This window comes from Salvelinus fontinalis, chromosome 31 (genome assembly GCF_029448725.1).
Source record: "Salvelinus fontinalis isolate EN_2023a chromosome 31, ASM2944872v1, whole genome shotgun sequence".
NCBI lineage: Eukaryota > Metazoa > Chordata > Actinopteri > Salmoniformes > Salmonidae > Salvelinus > Salvelinus fontinalis.
In genome coordinates, this window is record NC_074695.1 from 40,642,871 (window position 1) to 40,663,279 (window position 20,409).

Genomic DNA, 20,409 nt, shown 5'->3' on the forward strand with positions numbered 1-20,409 from the left:
TTTAGAAGTAGATAACTGAGCATCAGACAGTGTGACCAAAACAAAGACACACACATGCAAGCAACATTTTTTATTTGATACAAAATGTGGATTTAATATCTTTCCGAATATTCTCTGGTTTTTGGAGAACCACTAGAACTTATAACTTCAATTCCATTGCATTACATTGAGCCATTGGACATCCCCTTTAACCTTGTGAGGGAAATGCTCTGTCTAAACGCAAATACGCCTAGCATGCGATACAACTTTAAAAACACTTGGAACTTAACTTTCATATAAGCGAGAATAAAAAAGATATATATATATATAAATACTTGTAAAAAGATACACTTAGCTGTACGCAGTTTAGGAAAGTTGCACCCTGCTGTATTTTGAGAAACGTGATCTAGACGGAATTGTGAAATTGAATGGTCCATTGGAAATGCGACCGCAAAGTGAGAGGATGTGTCATAGCGAGGTGGTGTGTAAAAACAGCTGGGTGCTACTTTGCTAAACTGCACACAGTAAGCCTATCTTTAATATTTGAAAGATTCTTTCTTGCTTATATGAAAGTGAAGTTCCAAAGGTTTCCGAAACCTTAAAACTAGTGAGGATTAATAACTTTTCTCAACTTTAAAACAGAGCTTTGGGATTGTAGTTCATTATTTTCTACATTAACTTTGTCCAACGAACAAAAAGACAGCATTACTATTTCTTTCCTATGTCATTGCCTACAAGTTTGATTGGGGATTTCTATTGGAGCAGCACTTTCTGGCTATCTACAAACTGTACTGTCACAGATGGAACAATGAACCAGATATTTCACCAGATGTATAAATGTGACGCATCCAGCTGGCGTTTCCACTCACTATATGGTAATGAGAGGAAGCCCAGTGGCCAGAATGCTGCTAATTTACTCATCGATGAAACATTTGATCTCAATACAGTTTTGTTTCCAAAACTATCTGTTACAGAGTGGACTAAGTTTTGTAGACTTTACCCTTTGCCAAAGTTTCAACAAAACAAAAAAATGTATATAAAAAAAAAATTAAAAGGGTGAATTGAGTTATTGCAAACACGCACTTCACGAAGTAGCCTTTCCCTAACGGAAATATGGAAATACTTGCTAGAACGTGCCAATAGGATATTGCTAGCTCATGCTTTGCTCTGCCCATCTCCTTGCTTGTTTTTATTTAACTAGGCAAGTTGGTTAAGAAGAAATTCTTATTTACAATGACGGTCTACCCCGGCCAAACCCTAACGACGCTGGGCCAATTGCGCACTGCCCTACGGGTCTCGCAATCACGGCCAGTTGTGATACAGCCCAGGATCGAACCAAGGTCTGTAGTGACGCCTCTAGCACTGGGTTGCAGTGCCTTAGACCGCTGCGCCACCGATTAATTTTCTCCCATTGGAAACGACAGGCTGTGGTCCATCTTGGGTTATTAATAAAAATCGTTGGTACTGCTTTTGCCTTTGTCAAAGACAGAACAGTATGAAGATAGGTTAAAAGTATTCTCCAATAGAAAGCTCCAATCACACTTGTAGGCGATGTAATCCAACGAACCATATCAAACATCTCCAATCCAAAATCAAATCTAGAGTGGGCTTTCTATTTCGCAACAAAGCCTCCTTCACTCACGCCGCCAAACTTACCCTAGCAAAACTGACTATCCTACCGATCCTCGACTTCGGCGATGTCATCTACAAAATAGCTTCCAATACTCTACTCAGCAAACTGGATGCAGTTTATCACAGTGCCATCCGTTTTGTTACTAAAGCACCTTATACCACCCACCACTGCGACCTGTATGCTCTAGTCGGCTGGCCCGCGCTACATGTTCGTCGTCAGACCCACTGGCTCCAGGTCATCTGCAAGGCTATGCTAGGTAAAGCGCCGCCTTATCTCAGTTCACTGGTCACGATGGCAACACCCACCCGTAGCACGCGCTCCAGCAGGTGTATCTCACTGATCATCCCTAAAGCCAAAACCTCATTTGGCCGCCTTTCCTTCCAGTTCTCTGCTGCCTGCGACTGGAACGAATTGCAAAAATCTCTGAAGTTGGAGACTTTTATCTCCCTCAACAACTTTAAACATCTGCTATCTGAGCAGCTAACCGATCGCTGCAGCTGTACATAGTCCATCGGTATATAGCCCACCCAATTTACCTACCTCATCCCCATACTGTTTTTATTCATTTACCTTTCTGCTCTTTTGCACACCAGTATCTCTACTTGCACATGATCATCTGATGATTTATCACCCCAGTGTTAATCTGCAAAATTGTAATTATTTGCTCCTATGGCCTATTTATTGCCTACCTCATGCCTTTTGCACACATTGTATATAGATTCTCTTTTTTCCCCCTACTATGTTATTGACTTGTTTATGGTTTACTCCATGTGTAACTCTGTGTTGTTGTCTGTTCACACTGCTATGCTTCATCTTGGCCAGGTCGCAGTTGCAAATGACAACTTGTTCTCAACTAGCCTACCTGGTTAAATAAAGGTGAAAATAAATAAATAAAATAATGACGACGTTGGCTAGCTAAATTCATGAAGAGAAACGTCATCCGGTCTAAAGGCCGTCTCACGACGAACTGCTCATGTGCATGCCGTCAAATCAAAGGCGCTCCGATTACGTGTTCTCCGCATGACCAAGCCAACGTCGCCCACCAGTGTGATGGGGAATTTCTACTGGAGAAGCATTTTGACAAATGAAAACGTGTCAGTTTGTCTCTTTCTTTCTTAATAACATGTTAAAATAATGAAGACATTGGCTCGAATCTACGTTGCATCTTCATAGTACATTTTCTAAAAGGGAGAATGTTTCACTTCTCTCATTCCTGAAAGCTTGATCTGTATCGCAAGCGTTCCCGGAAGTCTCGCGATGTTGCGGATTTAGAAACTGTGCATTCGTAGCTTCTACAAATCAACTATTATCACGTAACGTTAGCTAACGTACGAAGTGCTATCTATTGCTTGAGACCACATGTCTACATATTATATGGGATGTTTTTGAGCCTCAACGTGATGGCTAGCTAGATTTGTCATAATTACATTTTGGGGGAAAGTTAGCTAACGTTAGCTGGCAGGCTAGCCAACAACGTGCTAGCTGGCCATTTCATAGCTATGAAAGCAATAAAACGAGTTACTCACTTGTCCTCCAATGGTGACATCAAAGAACACAATCGGGTTGTTGGGGTTAGAAGGCTGAACATTCATTGTTATTTATTTTCACTCACAAGTAAAACAATACGTGAAACTCTTCAGTGGTTAGCCAAAAGCATGTCATTAGCGAACTAATTCAAAAAGAACTGCGGTTCCTAAATCTACGGTAGCCGCAGGTGGACAATTACTACGGCTCACTTCCATGGACAAACATTACTGATTGCCCCCATTTTTGGGGGGTACTAGTGTTATCGCGTCCAAATCATGGAGTATATAAACGACCCACAACTCTTCTCCTTGTACACCAGAGTGCATAAATGAAAAAGCACAATGTCAGAAATAAGTAATTGCCAAACATTTTATTTGTCTTAATAAAATATTACAAGCTCAAATTCACACAAAGCAAAGCATGCTCTACTTGGGGGTAAAAAAACGGAACAAAAGAGTGACTGCAATTAATATTCCATGGCCATCCTAAAGGACCATCATAAGGGGTTTATGAGGTGCAGAAACAGCAGAAGCTGCCAGACTGCATATGCCAATATCCTATGTGAAGTAATGAGGTTTCTTTACGTTGATGCCATACTCAGACAGGGCAGGGGAGAGGTCCTCCATGGTCAATGTGTACTTCTTGTCCTGCTTTGGGAGAGAAGAGGTGGGATGACGTAGTGAGAAACCAATCAACAATACAGTCATACTTGTGCATGAATAATTCTGTGCAACTCATGTAAACAGTTAATGTGTTCATTCACTGAGATGTATAGCCTATGTTGTTTCAATACCATCAGAAATGCACCAACCTTTGTCTTGTTCCTGGAGCTCCCAGAGGCAGTGCCCTTCATTTTACAATGCTGCAGGGCATCGTTAGCAATGTCTGAGATGAATTTCTGAGCTGCTAGGGAGACCAAACGGATTCTGAAAACGATGGGCATATATGTTGTTTACATTTGGAGCTCAAATTAGTTGCTATAACTGGTGTAAAAGCTGATAGATGGAGGACACTTTGCAGGTAAACAAGATGAGGCTTACATTCGCGGATCAGACGCCTCAAAGCCGGCCCGGTTGAGATAGTAGCCTGTCACTGCATCAGGGATCTGGCAAACAAATGGTTGGACTGAAGTCTTTGTGATGCGTTTTGGTATTTTGTACCCTAGCATCACCACAATTGATACCGGAAGGACATTTATATGCTAAATATAAACTGCTTACCCAAATATGGAATATGTATATAAGTAAATTGACTGTCGACATCAGCCTAGGTATGAAAAAAAGTAATCTACATTTGTCTTCTCGTGAACTAATGTTACGACTTAAAAAAGGGTATGACTCACTGTAGGAGTGTAGTCCTCCAATTGCATGAGAAAGTCAGCCAGTGGTGTGGTGGAGATTATAGGCTTCACATCGCCGTTGGCAATGCCACCGGGAACATAGACACCATTGGACACGGACGTGTCAGATGATGGTGTAGCCATGGTAGCCGAGGTTGGGGCTGAAACAAAAAAACATATAATGACATGGTTTAATATCTTCCTAAATGTAGCTGAGATGTTGATAGCCAAGGTCCAGCTCTTGGCTAAGCTATGGACTGTCTTACGTGCTAGATCTAAGATGGGTTTCAAGTTCTGTATAGTGCTATATGATGTGTGGGCTACTGTCCTTGAAGAATTTCAACAGTTCTGAGTGACTTTGGTTCTAGTTTGATTAGCTAGTAAATAGCAGACCATTCGTGTGTTGTGTAACAGGGTCTAAAGCCAGATCATAAAGCTGTTTATAACCTGAAAATTAGTGAAAATACTTACCATTACTTATGGCAACCGAGGGGATACTGCTGACATTAGTTGCTGCATTGTTGTTAGTGATGCAATTACTGGATGTCGAGGAAATTAAAGAGCCCCCTGATATGACTGGCTGTGGAGTATCAACGTTCATATTGGTTTCTGGCTGCACCGCAGTTCGCTTGGTGAAATAGACAAAATCAAAATATTAAGTTAGCTAGCTATAGTGAAAGGGTTAAATTAACTGCCAAAAATACCCTTTTACAACAGTGTATGGGCAAATAGCGAAAAATAAAGATCATTCGTATACTATAATCGTGCTAGCAAACAGTGGCGTTAGCTTAGGAAATTGTATTTTCACGCCTTCCGTGTGCATCAATTTCAATGTCCGGCATAACCATGTCTTATCCTACTATTGGTTCCCTCCCCCCCAGAAGAATGTGCGCAGATGCATCCACCGAATCTTGGATTCACTGAAGAAGACCACGGTTTTTAAGGTAGGTAGACTACTGTAGCCTATATTGTATGCAAACGTTTGTAGAAAAAAAATATAGATCTGAATTTCGCGTTTTTTGTACACGGTCAAAGATAAACTCTGGCGTGAATAATGGTCGTTGTGTTTTTGTTGTTGAAATATTGCATCCCCGTTTAACCTTTAGCCTACTATTGCTGAGTTTTACATGTGACAGTCACTTTATCTTGTCAGTAAAGGGAAACAACGTACATGCTTTGTTTAAAAGATCGTCACTAGTTAACACAGTCACAGTCATAATTATGGCTAAACCCCGCCTATTTCTACAATATATTTTCTTACATTCTTACACATATATTTACACATACATGTTATTCAATAATTTCATCCAAACTGCTTGTGTGCGTCAACGAGCTCCTATGAAATAGGTCTGAAATAGGTCTTGGTTCTATTTTTGACGGTTGATGCACTGCACGTCCAGCCTCTCCCATGTCATTGATTTTTAGGAGCATAAACCCACGCAGGTGATTGGAAGCTGGCGGTCCACACTTCAGTCCAGTTGTTGGTGGTAATGCACCTTAAAGTTGGTTGCTAGCTGCCATATAAAGTCGATTACTAGAAACTATCTAATTTCCCCATTTATCTGTGGATTAATTGTCGGATTAGATAACACACGATTTTGTGAGTCACAATTCTACAAAGATCCAGGGAAAAAAGGACCCTGCGCATTTCATGTAAAATAACAACCCAATGTTTATATCCCATGACACATTTGCTAGCAACAGCAAGCTAGCTAGCTAAATGTCCATGAATGTTTCATGTGTTTCGACCTGTCTCCAAATTAATATAGTTGGTTCAGAGTTCGTTATGATATTATGATATTTCAACCTGCATGTTCTGATCGTGTCTGCTGTGGATGGACACAATCAACATGCGTGCCCGGTGTAGTCAGCATGTTAAAATCAGATTTGAAACCTTACCTTAACAACACTGCTAAGCTTGAATGAAGACCAAAAAACCTCATATTTGTTTGCATGAATTTTTACAACATGGCCAATTATGACTTTGTGGCTGTGTTAACTAGTAACAACCTTGTTTAAAAGAATACATTATTAATGTAAAAGTAAATAAAGGAAGTTCAACTAGGAAAACAAGAAATGAGTAATTCTTCAAATATAACTTGGCACAATAATATTTTTCACCATGAAAATGATCTATTACACAAAGCTCAGTCAATCTTAAAAGGATGTCCAGTCAACGAAAACAATAGCATTAAACATCTTATACATCAATAAATGAAACATGGCTGGTTTGAACTGATGTCTTTGTCATTTTGAAGCAGGGCCCAGAAAGACAGGATGGCATCACCTGTGGATGTCATTGTGGTGGGAGCTGGGAACCGTGGGGAGACGTACTCACACTTTGCCTCCCTCCAGCCTCAACGCATGCGAGTAAGGCTCCCCAACATCTCTCTACATCTGATCTTGTCAATATTGACTGAAATAACTTAATGAGTAGACCATCTGATCTTATAGGCTTTCATTCCTGCTAGGCTAAATCATTCATCACTTCTTTCCATCAGAATTGAAGTGTGCTACCGATTAGTAGCCATTCGGTCTTGACTAAGGTTTTACATAAAAGTCATGATGATGATTATGATGATAATAATGGAAACAATGATAACTCAAATGAATTGTAGGTCATTGGAGTGGCTGAACCCAGGAAATTTGCACGGGAGAAACTTCAGAAGCAACACAGAATAGCAGATGTCAACGTGTTTGCTGGTATGAGTGAAAAATATTTAATTGTCGGTACACACCCATTTTCTCCCTCTCCTTTTTGATATATGCTAAATTGATTATTTGGTAGCACTTCATTTGAACTATACGTCAAAACAGCGTCATATTATCACAAGCATGTCATAACAAATAAGCTCTCGTGGCATCTTGTGTCTCTGAATGTCAAGTACAAACCAGTATAATTTTGCATGCATTGTAATCAGTTATGAAAAGTGTTATGACATATGTTACTTATATTCCTCCTTCCCAGATTGGCATGGTATAGTACAAAGGGAGAAGTTTGCTGATGCTGTGTTCATTTGTACCCCAGACCGCCAACATAAGGTAATAGTAGTAGAGCATACTTGTTACTCAATTAATCAAATTTGGTATATCACAGAATCTGAGCAACCATTTCAACAGAACTATTTTAGGATGCTCAGTGTCTAGTATTTTGCCCATTGATGCTACAGCAGGCTAAGATTGAGAATCCATGATGGCTGTTCTGAGTGAGTGTGTGTTCTTGTCTTCTTGCCAAGAACCCCGCTGTGGCACTGGCAAAGAAAGGCTACCATATTCTTCTGGAGAAGCCCATGGCTGTGAGTGTTCCCCCAACCCCTGTAGAAACGATGTGTGTTGTTGTGATGTCTGATCAAGACAATATCATTTCAGCTATCCTATACCAGCCCAGTACACGTAGTTTATACAATCAATCATATCTAGAGATATAGAAAGAGTGTGTCTGTGTCTGTACGTGTTTGTTTTTGTGGGCGTGCAGGCGTGTGTACGCACAGTGTCAAATGTATATTTTTTCATATTAGGTAACAGCTGAGGACTGCACAGAGATTGTAAGAACTTGCATTCAAAATGGTGTGATGCTAACAGTGTGCCATGTTCTCCGATATGACCCTGTCATTCACAAGATAAAAGTAAGTGTATATTCATTTATTTGAAATATTACAGTATGCTTTGCACAGATCTGTGCTTTTTGCGTAGCGAAAGTTTTTTTTCACTCAGCATCATTAGGACAGTGGCTACTGTGATTGGATTTAATGCCCAATCAGAGCTCGAGCGAAAATAGGCCTAGTAACAAGGTACTCCTCGCGGGATAGAAGCAGTCAAATCAATCTTGAGAAGGGCTGCCATATAGTGCGTTGCCAACGCTTTGGAATTGACCCCACAGGTGCTGATGGACAGTGGAGCGATTGGAGACCCGGTCCATATTCAACACCTAGAACCGGTAGGGATGTATTTACAATACTGTGTAAATTTTACATAATTTACATGGAGCATAGCCAGACCTGGGTTCAAGTGCTATTACTATAAAGTACTAATACTATTTAATTTATCTGTGTTTGAGCGATCTTGCCATGCACAGTGGAACCAAGAGAATAAATAAATAAACTTCACTTAATAGAATTGTTGCAAAACTGCAAAGCCCGCTCAACTAGGCTCTCCAGACAGGCTATAGCAAACACTTATATCTATGGACGATTTCAAATAGTATATGAACCCAGGTCTTCGTACAGTATTGTACATTTGAATAGTGACCTCCACTCCACTCTCAGTGCAGCCTGCATGGGTTGAAGTATCTGCAAAGATTTCCATGGTTACTTTCTCCTATTCTAGGTGGGTTTCTTTCACTTTGCCCACTCCTTTGTTCGAGGGAACTGGAGGAATGAGGCTGAGAGCTCATTTGCACTTCTGGCCAAATCCTGCCATGACATTGACTTGATACATCACTGGGCTGGAGGACGAAGGTAAAGAGGCAATGTTTTTAATTTTTTTATAAATAAAATAACAAGTTAATCAACTAATTTATTTGATCGACTGACAGCCCTATTAAAAAAAGCTTGTTCTTCACAGGTGTTTGAAAGTGTCATCATTTGGATCTCTCAGTCACTTCCGCAAAGAGAAAAGGGTGTGTGGTCTTCTCATATACATTTGGAAAGTATTGAGACTCCTTCACTTTTTTCACATTTTGTTACATTACAGCCTTATTCTAAAATGGATTAAATCGTTTTCCCCCCTTATCAATCTTCACATAATAGCCCATAATGACAAAGCAAAAACAGGTTTTTAGACCTTTGGCAGCAATTACAGCCTCAAGTCTTCATGGGTATGACGCTAGAAGCTTGGCACACCAGTATTTGGGGAGTTTCTCCCATTCTTCTCTGCAGATCCTCTCAAGCTCTGTCAGGGTTGGATGGGGAGCGTTGCTGCACAGATATTTTCAGGTGTCTCCAGAGATATTAGATCGGGTTCAAGTCCGGGCTCTGGTTGGGCCAGTCAAGGACATTCAGAGACTTATCCCGAAGCCACTCCTGCATTATCTTAGCTGTGTACTTAGGGTCGTTGTCCTGTTGGAAGGTGAACCTTTGCCCCAGTCTGAGGTCCTGATCGCTTTGGAGCAGGTTTTCATCAAGGATCTCTCTGTACTTTGCTCCTGTCACGTAGAGTAGGCCAAAAGGCTAAACTGGATAACCTAACCTCTATCAAAATAAAAAGATGGCGGAGCCGCAAAAGTTCTTCTGTGCAAAGGTGTTTATTTACAAGTGATTCCGGAACAAAAAACAACAGTACTGCCATCAACGTCTACCTTATGGGACAGCTTAAAAACAATGCTGCCCCATCCACAGCTCGATCCAAAATGCCTCTAAAATGCCTCTCACAATGCCTCTCAAAATGCCTCTCAAAATGCCTCCCAATGAACTGAAAGAGAGGCTCCTTTTGTAGGGCTAGCCCCTCCCCTCAGAACAATTAACCCTAATTAATGAAGCAATTAACAATACAAACCTACATTTTCCATTAACTAAACATACTAAAGGATATACATTGCAACACGGTTTTAAACAATATTACAACATAACATTTACAACATTACATCACTACTGACAATATCTTTCAATATGCCCATATGCATTAATGAGCCATTTGGGACAGGCACTATAAAGCCAGCCCAATTCCCTTAGCTCGGGTCCTTTTCCAGCATACCCGGAAGCTACAGAGATGGAGAGAGAGAGGAACAGAACAAACAAACAATGCGCTCATCCACAACATTGATAAGTATAATTTATATTGTATATCTCAAATATGAACCTTGATATAAGTGTGAAATGTATGCACTAAGACAGAAGTTAATTTGTGTGTCGACCCACATTGTTAACTTATCTTATAATGGCACAGGGAGGAGTGATGAATGCGTGTGTGCGTTGAAGAACCAATTGCTGCCCGCGGCCAGTGACGGACTTCTACGTCACATTACCTTCCTCCTCTCCTGAAGCGACCAGGTTCGGGAGCCTTGATAGGTAGTCCGCCGTGACGTTTTCCTTTCCTGCCTTGTGACGGACACAGAACCTGAAGGGCTGGAGCTCCAGATACCACCTGGTCACACGAGAATTACGGTCCTTCATGGTCTGGATCCAGGTCAGTGCTCTGTGGTCGGTGTGCAGGTCAAATTCCCTCCCAAGAAGGTAGTAACGGAGGCTATCTAGGGCCCACTTTATAGCCAGGCACTCCTTCTCGATTGTAGAATACCTGGTTTCCCTGGGCAACAGCTTCCGACTCAGGTACAGCACAGGAAGCTCTTCTCCTGGCTCCCCTTGGGCCAGTACAGCTCCAATTCCCACAGCCGAAGCATCCACCTGCACGAGAAACCGCTTCTGAAAATCAGGGGTCTGGAGAACAGGAAATGAGCACAGGCGGTTTTTCAGTATCATGAAGGCTTCCTCACACTCAGTCCACTTCACAGGGTTGCTGGCCACCTTTGAAGTGAGGTTGGTCAGAGGGACAGCAATGGTCGAAAACTGCGGAATGAATCTCCGGTACCACCCTGCCAGACCTAGGAAGGACTTCACCTGTGTCTTGGTTCTGGGTTGAGGGCTGTTCCTGATGGACTCCACTTTGTCCACCTGAGGCCGAACTTCACCTTTACCCAGCTGGTAACCCAGGTACTTTGTCTCCTGTTTCGCCCACTCACACTTAAGGAGGTTAAGCGTGAGGCCTGCATCATGGATCTTCCCCAGGACTCTGTTAAGATGCTGTATGTGCTCCTCCCATGAGTGGCTGTAGATCACCACGTCGTCCAAGTAAGCAGCACAGTAATCGTCACAGTCCTGGAGGACCTTGTCCATCAGCCTCTGGAAAGTCGCAGGGGCCCCATGGAGGCCAAACGGCATGACCTTGAACTGGAACAGGCCCATCGGCGTCCGGAATGCAGTGTAGGCCTTGGATTGTTCATCCAGGGGCACCTGCCAGTACCCTTTGCAGAGATCCAATGTGGTGATGTAATGAGCTCCACCTATTCTCTCCAGTAACTCGTCAATGCGGGGCATGGGATAGGCATCAAACTGGGAGATGGCATTCACCTTACGGAAGTCCATGCAGACACGCAAAGAGCCATCCTTCTTTGGGACAATGACAATAGGGCTGCTCCATTCACTTGAAGATGGCTCGACAACATCCATTTCAATCATGGTGTGGACCTCTTCCTTGAGGGCTACCACCAGCCTCTCAGGCACACGGTAAGGATGCTGGCGGACTGGGTTCTGGCCAGGTTTCAAACGAATGACGTGTTCTAGGACTTTGGTTCTTCCTGGTCTCTGACTGAAGAGGGCTGGATAGTTGCCAAACAGCTGATTCAGCTCATCTTGCTTGTCTTCCTCCAGGTGAGCCAGTATGACTTCTGCTCGTTCTTTCCATGCCTCTGTGACCCCATCCGACTCATCCTCTTCTTCTACTCTGCGGACAAGAAAGGACTTTCCCTTGGAGAGTTCCTCTTTCTCCTCCCAGGCCTTGAGAAGGTTCACATGGTAGGTTTGCTTCTTCTTACCCTTGTCCGGGTGCAGTACCTCGTAGGTCACCGGGCCCATCTTCCTCCCGATTAGGTACGGTCCTTGCCACTGCGCAAGGAGCTTGCTGGTAGACGAGGGAAGGAGGAGCAGGACTTTCTGTCCTGGCTCAAACTCTCTATGGCGAGCGTGCTGATCATACCCTCTCTTCTGGGCCTTCTGGGCTTGCTGAAGGTTTGCCCCAGCTTCCTCTCGGTACCGCTCCAACCTGTCTCGCATCTGGAGGACATACTGGACAATCCCCTGTCCCGAGGTAGCTACTGGAGAACCTTCCCAGCACTTCTTCAACAGGTCCAGTGGTCCCTGCACAGGCCATCCATAGAGGAGTTCGAATGGCGAGAAACCTGTCGATGCCTGAGGCACCTCCCTGTAAGCAAAAAGCAGAAAGGGTAACCACTTATCCCAGTCTTTACCAGTGTCAGCCACAAACTTCCTCAGCATGTTCTTGAGCGTTTGATTGAATCTCTCTACGAGCCCATCCGTTTGGGGGTGGTAGGGAGTGGTCCTCAAGCCTTTAATGCCCAGCTGTTGGTGGAGTTGAACCATCAGTCGCGAGGTGAAGTTTGTCCCTTGGTCCGTTAGGATTTCATCTGGGATTCCTACACGAGAGAAGAGCTGAACAAGAGCACTGATTATTTTTGGAGTGGTTATGGAACGGAGTGGGAAGGCTTCTGGGAACCGGGTGGCATAGTCACAGATCACCAATATATACTTGTAACCTGCGCTACTCTTCTCCAAGGGTCCAACAATGCCCATTGCAATTCTCTTGAATGGGGTAGAGATAACTGGCAGTGAACATAGAGGAGCCCGGTCAGACCTACGGACAGCACTGGTTTTCTGGCACGTGGGGCATGATTTGCAGTATGTTTGTACATCAGTATACATGGAGGGCCAAAAGAAACGGGAGCCTAGCCTAAGATAGGTCTTATGTTGCCCTAGATGACCTGCCCATGGAACTGTATGTGCAAGGTTGAGAACAAGTGGTCTACAGGTAGATGGCACCACCAACTTCCTGCTATCTGCCTCTGAACCAAGGTAGAGTATTTGGTTGTCTACCGTGTAAATCCCCCCACATGAAGATTGACTGTCCCCAGCTAAGGCCTTGTCAAACAAACATTTCAAGGTTGCATCAGACTTCTGCAGTGTAGCAAAATTTTGCGGAACATCCCATTGCACCTCTAACCCAGACACATCAGCAACGGGTACAGGGGTTCCCACATACTTCTCAAGACGCCGCTGGCGGCGTGACTTTCTGGGCCCTTTGGTTCCCCCCTCGCACAGACTATCACACAAGTCAGGCAGAGGTTGTAAACCAGCTTTGGCCTGGGCACGAGTGACAACTGAACATGACACCTGAACATCAGACTGGCAAACTGACTGCTCATATAGCTGACCCCCCACACTTCCCAACAGATCAGAGAGTACAGGCACATCACTCCCCAAAATCATCTCAAAAGGTAGCTTCTCCATTACCCCAACTTTGAGGAGATATTTCTGACCCTGAATCTCAACTGTGAGCTCAGCTGTGGGCTGCTGTGACTGGTCACCATGAACACATTGGATCAGTGTCTGATGACCGTAATCAATATCATTAACAGGTACATTACCTTTTCTGATCAATGACAGGGAACTGCCGGTGTCAATCATTGCAGTAAGACTTTTACCATTTACTTTTACAGGTACCAAGCCTGACCCTTCCCGAGTCTGTCTATTCTGAACACCATCCCCCTCTTTGGGTACATAACAGTAACCTGAGAGCTTGGATTTACGTAGCGGACACATTGAAGCTTTGTGCCCCTGCTGCCGGCAGTAAAAACAGGTCAGACCCCTTCCATCAGAGCAAACTGCATGATCGCTTACCTCCCACCTCACAGACACATAACCCCCAGAGTTACCTCCACCATCTCTGGCGTCTCTGATGTCCCGTGTGTCTCTGAGACTCCTTGGAGCGGGTGCTGCAGGTCGTGGTGGGCCCCCTTTACGTGCATTAAGATACTGCAGTGCAAGCTTGGCCGCCATAAGCCCGTCCTTGGGCTCGTGCTCTCTGACCCAGGTTCGAATGTCGTGTGGGAGAACTTGTAGAAGTTGCTCGAGGATGATGACCTCACTGATTTCGTCCTGTGTCTTCTCTTCCGGTCGAACCCATCGTCGGTAGAGACCCTTGAGGCGGTGGTACGTCTCTGTCGGCGACTCACCCGATGGCGTCGATGCAGCTCTGAAGCGTTGACGGTAGGTCTCCGGTGAGATATCGAACTTCACCAGCAGCGCTTCCTTCAAGCCCTTGTAGACGTTGGACAGCCCCTCATCCATTGCTGTGTAAGCCTCTAAGGCCTTGCCCGTGAGCAATGGGACAAGCCTGCAGGCCCACTCTACCTCAGGCCACTGCCACGTCTTAGCCATGCGCTCAAACCTCAGCAGGTAGTTTTCAATGTCCTCCCCCTGCTGGTATGAGGGCATCTTTGGCTCCTTCCTCAGGAATGCTGGAAGATGGACGTTAACACTGCTGGACTGGTCTCCTGGTGCTGGCCTCATTACTGCTTGGGGAGCCTGCTGTGGAGTTGAAGTCCCTGCTGCGTCGAGCCTTTGTCGTCCTGGTGTTGGAAGACCCAATCTTGGGCTCTCACTGACGAGTTCCGCCTGGTGAGGAGCTGTGAGGATAGATTGGCGTAGGCCACGTAACTCCTGCTTGAGGTCTTCGTCCCTCCTCTCAAGGCAGGTGAAAAGTTGCTGAAAAAGGGTTACCATGGTTGGGTGTGGTTCTGGTCCCCCAACTGCTCCTTCAGCCAGCTGGTCTTTTATGGCTGCATCTGCTGGTTCAACCGGTAGCTCATTCAGTTCTGGTTGTCTTTGGCCCCTTGGTCGGGCTCCTAGTTTCTCATACTTGACCTCTTCTTCACCAGATGATTCCATGGTATTCCACCCCGGTTCAACTTCAGGTACCTTTTCTGCCAGTTGATGCTGCTGTTGAGAACGCAATCCTGTATGCATTCCTTTACCTCTCTTGTTGGAATTCACTGATTTGCGGTGCGCCATCCCACCGCTGCCACCATATGTCACGTAGAGTAGGCCAGAAGGCTAAACTGGATAACCTAACCTCTATCAAAATAAAAAGATGGCGGAGCCGCAAAAGTTCTTCTGTGCAAAGGTGTTTATTTACAAGTGATTCCGGAACAAAAAACAACAGTACTGCCATCAACGTCTACCTTATGGGACAGCTTAAAAACAATGCTGCCCCATCCACAGCTCGATCCAAAATGCCTCTAAAATGCCTCTCACAATGCCTCTCACAATGCCTCTCACAATGCCTCTCACAATGCCTCCCAATGAACTGAAAGAGAGGCTCCTTTTGTAGGGCTAGCCCCTCCCCTCAGAACAATTAACCCTAATTAATGAAGCAATTAACAATACAAACCTACATTTTCCATTAACTAAACATACTAAAGGATATACATTGCAACACGGTTTTAAACAATATTACAACATAACATTTACAACATTACATCACTACTGACAATATCTTTCAATATGCCCATATGCATTAATGAGCCATTTGGGACAGGCACTATAAAGCCAGCCCAATTCCCTTAGCTCGGGTCCTTTTCCAGCATACCCGGAAGCTACAGAGATGGAGAGAGAGAGGAACAGAACAAACAAACAATGCGCTCATCCACAACATTGATAAGTATAATTTATATTGTATATCTCAAATATGAACCTTGATATAAGTGTGAAATGTATGCACTAAGACAGAAGTTAATTTGTGTGTCGACCCACATTGCTAACTTATCTTATAATGGCACAGGGAGGAGTGATGAATGCGTGTGTGCGTTGAAGAACCAATTGCTGCCCGCGGCCAGTGACGGACTTCTACGTCACAGCTCCGTTCATCTTTCCCTCGATCCTGACTAGTCTCCCAGTCCCTGCCGCTGAAAAACATCCCTACAGCATGATGCTGCCACCAGCATGCTTCACTGTAGGGATGGTGCCACGTTTCCACCAGACGTGACACTTGGCATTAAGGCCAAAGAGTTTAATCTTGGTTTCATCAGACAAGAGAATCTTGTTTCTCATGGTCTGAGAGTCCTTTAGGTGCCTTTTGGTGAATTCTAAGTGGGCTGTCATGTGCCTTTTACTGAGGAGGGGCTTCCGTCTGGCTACTCTACCATAAATGCTTGATTGGTGGACTGCTGCAGAGATGGTTGTCCTTCCGGGCAGTTCTCCCATCTCCACAGAGGAACTCTGGAACTCTGTCAGAGTAACCATCGGTTTCTTGGTCACCTCTCTGAACAAGGCCCTTCTCCCCCGATTTCTCAGTTTGGCCAGGTGGCCAGGTCTAGGAAGAGTTGGTTGTTCCAAATGACACAATCTGGTCTCGGGGCTCTACGGACAATTCTGTCGACCTCATGGCTTGGTTTGTGGGACCTTATGGGGGGACCTTATATAAACAGGTGTGAGCCTTTCCAAATCATGTCCAATCATTAGAATTTACAACAGGTGGACTCCAATCAAGTTATAGAAACATCTCAAGGATGATCAATGGAAACAGGATGCACCTGAGCTCAATTTCAAGTCTCACAGCAAAGGGACTGAATACTTATGTAAATAAGGTATTTTTTAAATTGTTTTTATTTGCAAAAAGATCTAAAAACCTGTTTTCACTTTGTCATTACGGGGTATTGTGTGTAGATTGATGAGGGGAAAATTATAATGTAATCAATTTTAGAATGAGTCTGTAACATAACAAAATGTGGGAAAAGTAAAGGGGTCTGAATATTTCCGAATGCACGTAATCAGAAAGGAAGTGGTACAACTATGTTTGTCTGTTTTGGACACTGAATGAACTCAAAATAGTTTTAAACAATGGGTTTGGCATGCCATTGAACAATAATACAGGCCCTGGAGTGATGACAACCATAGTTACATACACATGAATGAATGTGTTACTTTAACATATTAGCATCCGCATTCCCGTACCATCTCAAATACTTTATATATCATTTAGTTTTTAATATACTGGAATCACTGATTTCACAACTATTTGGGCCCAAACTAGGGAAAATATGGATCGGTAAGGAAAACATTACAGCAACAGCAGATACAACCTTTACACAGAGTCACTGTGTCAGAATAACAGTACACCACAGGCGATACGGTGGGAGAACAGATGCTGCCCCATAAGCCTGAGAACTGACTGTAACTAACTCCTGGTGATTCTTTGTCTGGGAAAATATAGCTGACAAAGCATTGCATCACACTCCCACAACCACAACCCCATTTTCCTGCCTTACATCCACCTCTCCCGAAGCAGCTGATGTCCATGCTTTTACATTTTATTTCCTCTTTTGAGTTACCTTCTAATCATACTGTATTCATTCTGTGATATTATCACTTGTTGTATTAATGTTTGTTTGTAGATCGTTTTTGATTCTGTCAAAGGTACTCAACCCTCCTTGGCCCCTTTGGGACATAAGTCCACAATGAGCTTCCATTTTGTCCTACATAGTATAATGGTGGGTTTCCGAAAAGCTTTGTAGCATTAAGATCATCTTTCGTCCATTGCCTACAACGGATTTGCTGTAAATGATGTGAGTGCTACGACGCTTTCGGGAAACCCACCCTAGAATAGTCAAAGGTGATTCAGTGCTAAAGAGTTTTTCCCTCCAGCCACCAGGTGCTGCAGACCGCTGCCTAGACTGCCCTGTAGAGGAATCTTGCCCATATTCTGCACGCAAGATCTACCTGGACAGAGTCAAACAGGTTTTTCCATTCATGTCAATTACATTTTATTTGTCCCACGAGGGGCAATTATTATTCAGGGCAAGCAGTGTAAATTAGAAGGCACATAGAAAATGACACTGTGTGTGTATCTATATCAGTGTCAATCAATCAAATGTAATTATAAAGCCCTTTTTACATCAGCAGTTATCACAAAGCACTTTACAGTAACCCGGCCTGTGTGTGTCTCTCAGGGCTGTGTGGGCTGGCCCGTGTCTGTGATATGTTCCAGCTCTCTCCCAGACATTGAGTCTGTGACCGAGGCTCTGAAATCAGGGCCGTACGGCCGCTGTGTCTACCAGTGTGACAACGACGTCTGCACCAACCAGGTAAGACTGACCACCATCTGGCTAGCCGCTAGTGCAGAGAAACCATGCTTAGAAAAAGGGTTATCCTACATTTATACATCTACACCTATTATTATTTATTACTCGGTATTTCACCTTTATTTTAACAGGATATCTCCTTTAGAATAAGTATCTCTTTCGTAACAGAGACCATTCCAAGTGTCAGAAGAGAGGTTACAGAATTGTAAATTAAGTCCTGCACACTTTTGTTGTATTTAAATTAAGTTTATGCTTCGGTCAGAAATAATAATACAAGCATTTCACTACACCCGTAATAACATCTGCTAAACACATGTATGTGAAAAATACAATTTGATTTGGATTTGATATAGGCTCAAGTCGACACAGCTCCTCTCTTTATCTCTCTTCTCTCACCTTGTTGTACCTGGATGTACAGGTGGTGAACATGGAGTTTGAAGGGGGTCTTACAGCTGCTTTTTCCATGGTGGCATTTACAGAGGAGATATGTAAGCGGAGAACCACCATCTATGGCAGCAAGGTACTGTAGCACTCCAGTCCAGAGACAATCTTGAATAATCCAAGATCAAGTTAAATCATTATGAATAATTCATTGTTGATCATTAATATGCCACTTGTGTGATTGGAATCAATGTGATATGATAATAATATACGGATATGGATTGAATAGAAAGAGATAGATTATGAATATTGATTGGACACACACAAACTGCAATAGTTTATTGACCTGAATTTCTGTGTCATAGTTTATGAACTTTATCTCTCTCCGGAATATTTATCCTTATAATCATCTGTATTTGTAGTAACATCCAGCTCTAGCTTTACTGCATCTGGCTACTGTCTGATTTTAGTACATAAAGATAACCTGCAAACATTTTCTTATCATGTAATGATTGCTTTGTTCCTATAGGGGGAGCTGTCGTGTGACGGACATGAGATTCGAGTGTTTGACTTCCTCACAGGGAGGGCCACCAAGCACACAGCAGAGACTTGCGCCCCAGGGGCCTTTGGCATGGGCGGGCACGGCGGGGCAGACTACCAACTGGTGGAAGCCTTCATCTCTGCTGTGGCGGTGAGTGCTGGGAGCCTGTGTGAATGTCAACATTGAGGGACAATATTTTTTTTTCACTTGAGATCTGTTCTTTGACTTAGGCTTGTGTTAATTATGATTAACACAAGCCTAAAAATTGATGTCGTGGAACAAAATTTTATTTGAGTTATCTAGATCGTTGTTAGGATTCAATCAAACCCCATTGTGAAATTTACACTGTTGCAGTACCTGGTTCAATAAAATCACAGAATGGTATTGGGTGCTGTAAAAACTCTTAACCTAACTCTTTACCTGAAGGGGGTATACAAAAGGCATTCATAACACCTTTAAAAAAAACAGTCATGACACCTTTTGCAGTATCACTCATAGTAACCTTACATTACACTCATGTGGATGGGAAAAATGTGACTCGTGTTTGTGTGTGTGTGTGTCGCGTAGAGTGGAGATGCATCTTTTATCCGTTCCGGACCAGAGGAGACTCTACTGAGCCACAAGCTGGTGTTTGAGGCTGAGCGGGCTCGACTGGAGAGCAAGGTGGTGTTCTGTGGGACTGACTAGGACTAGACGTCAACATGAACGGTGACGTGAAGGGACATAATCATAATTTTGATCATCAACATTAATGATTCAACTCTAATGATTATGACAGAGCTCACTCAGGCAGCACATGAAAATGATGAAGTAACTGGATATTTAATTTTACTGTATGTAATTTGTAGCTAGGCCTAGTGCTGAGATTGTTTAATTCTCAAGGATTGTTTTGTGCACATTCCATGAAAACGATTTTCTTAACAAAATGTGATGATGTATGTACTGTTTGTCATGTCAGCAACTGTTTTAATGTGAGAAACTGATTTTCAAAGAATCAGATATTTTGCCAGTTTTTAAAAATGTTGATTGTGTTTTTGTTCTAATATCGTGTATGAAACTGGAATCAAGGCCCCCTCGAAAGTGCTTTTGAAATTACACACATGTAGCGTATCTAAGCAAACATCTATAAATACACTCCATGCACTTACCAAAAATGGCTCTTTTGCCATATTGTACTTTGCTCTACATTACTCTTCTTTTGTATCGTCATTAGCACAGTATAGATGATACCAATTCTTGCTCCAAGACGCTGCCAATTTGGATAACCGAAAAAGACGTTTGTGCTGATTTATTGGCACGTTGAACCATGTTGCACGCCATAGTAAAAAATAAAATGTCTTATCTGAATTCCGAGGCTGGCA

General features: G+C 43.4%; 3 protein-coding genes across 9 annotated transcripts in view; 1 reads left to right on the forward strand and 2 right to left on the reverse strand.

The window, feature by feature from the left end:
• The window catches only part of ppih (peptidylprolyl isomerase H (cyclophilin H)), a 37,396-nt gene extending 33,996 nt beyond the window's left edge, over nucleotides 1-3,400 (reverse strand). Inside the window, exon 1 of one of the 4 annotated variants that reach the window (XM_055892664.1) lies at nucleotides 3,139-3,400. In XM_055892664.1, the coding sequence (XP_055748639.1) occupies nucleotides 3,139-3,200 (62 nt within the window). In that variant the 5' untranslated portion in view covers nucleotides 3,201-3,400. Of the gene's footprint in view, nucleotides 1-314; nucleotides 432-1,635; nucleotides 1,983-3,138 lie in introns of those variants that run through there. The other 3 variants (XM_055892662.1, XM_055892663.1, XM_055892661.1) reach the window with 3 other exon arrangements.
• Nucleotides 3,401-3,494: 94 nt separating this feature from the next.
• taf10 (TAF10 RNA polymerase II, TATA box binding protein (TBP)-associated factor) lies at nucleotides 3,495-5,297 on the reverse strand. 2 transcript variants are annotated; one of them, XM_055892666.1, is made up of 5 exons: nucleotides 4,950-5,297; nucleotides 4,482-4,639; nucleotides 4,180-4,244; nucleotides 3,951-4,065; nucleotides 3,495-3,786 (listed from the first exon to the last, which is right to left on the reverse strand). In XM_055892666.1, the coding sequence occupies exons 1-5, from the start codon at nucleotides 5,077-5,079 to the stop codon at nucleotides 3,697-3,699; spliced, it is 558 nt and encodes a 185-aa protein (XP_055748641.1). In that variant the 5' UTR covers nucleotides 5,080-5,297; the 3' UTR covers nucleotides 3,495-3,696. The 2 variants fall into 2 exon arrangements, with proteins under 2 accessions (XP_055748641.1, XP_055748640.1); XM_055892665.1 differs by having other exon boundaries at nucleotides 3,495-3,789.
• A 36-nt stretch (nucleotides 5,298-5,333) lies between these two features.
• On the forward strand, nucleotides 5,334-20,395 carry zgc:154075 (uncharacterized protein LOC556929 homolog). 3 transcript variants are annotated; one of them, XM_055892656.1, is made up of 14 exons: nucleotides 5,334-5,422; nucleotides 6,737-6,848; nucleotides 7,097-7,181; nucleotides 7,447-7,520; nucleotides 7,715-7,774; nucleotides 7,997-8,104; nucleotides 8,359-8,415; nucleotides 8,805-8,935; nucleotides 9,042-9,096; nucleotides 17,690-17,782; nucleotides 17,995-18,129; nucleotides 18,545-18,646; nucleotides 19,037-19,198; nucleotides 19,616-20,395. In XM_055892656.1, the coding sequence occupies exons 2-14, from the start codon at nucleotides 6,756-6,758 to the stop codon at nucleotides 19,733-19,735; spliced, it is 1,275 nt and encodes a 424-aa protein (XP_055748631.1). In that variant the 5' UTR covers nucleotides 5,334-5,422; nucleotides 6,737-6,755; the 3' UTR covers nucleotides 19,736-20,395. The 3 variants fall into 3 exon arrangements, with proteins under 3 accessions (XP_055748631.1, XP_055748633.1, XP_055748632.1); XM_055892658.1 differs by having other exon boundaries at nucleotides 7,997-8,023; XM_055892657.1 differs by having other exon boundaries at nucleotides 6,740-6,848.
• Nucleotides 20,396-20,409: the final 14 nt, after the last annotated feature.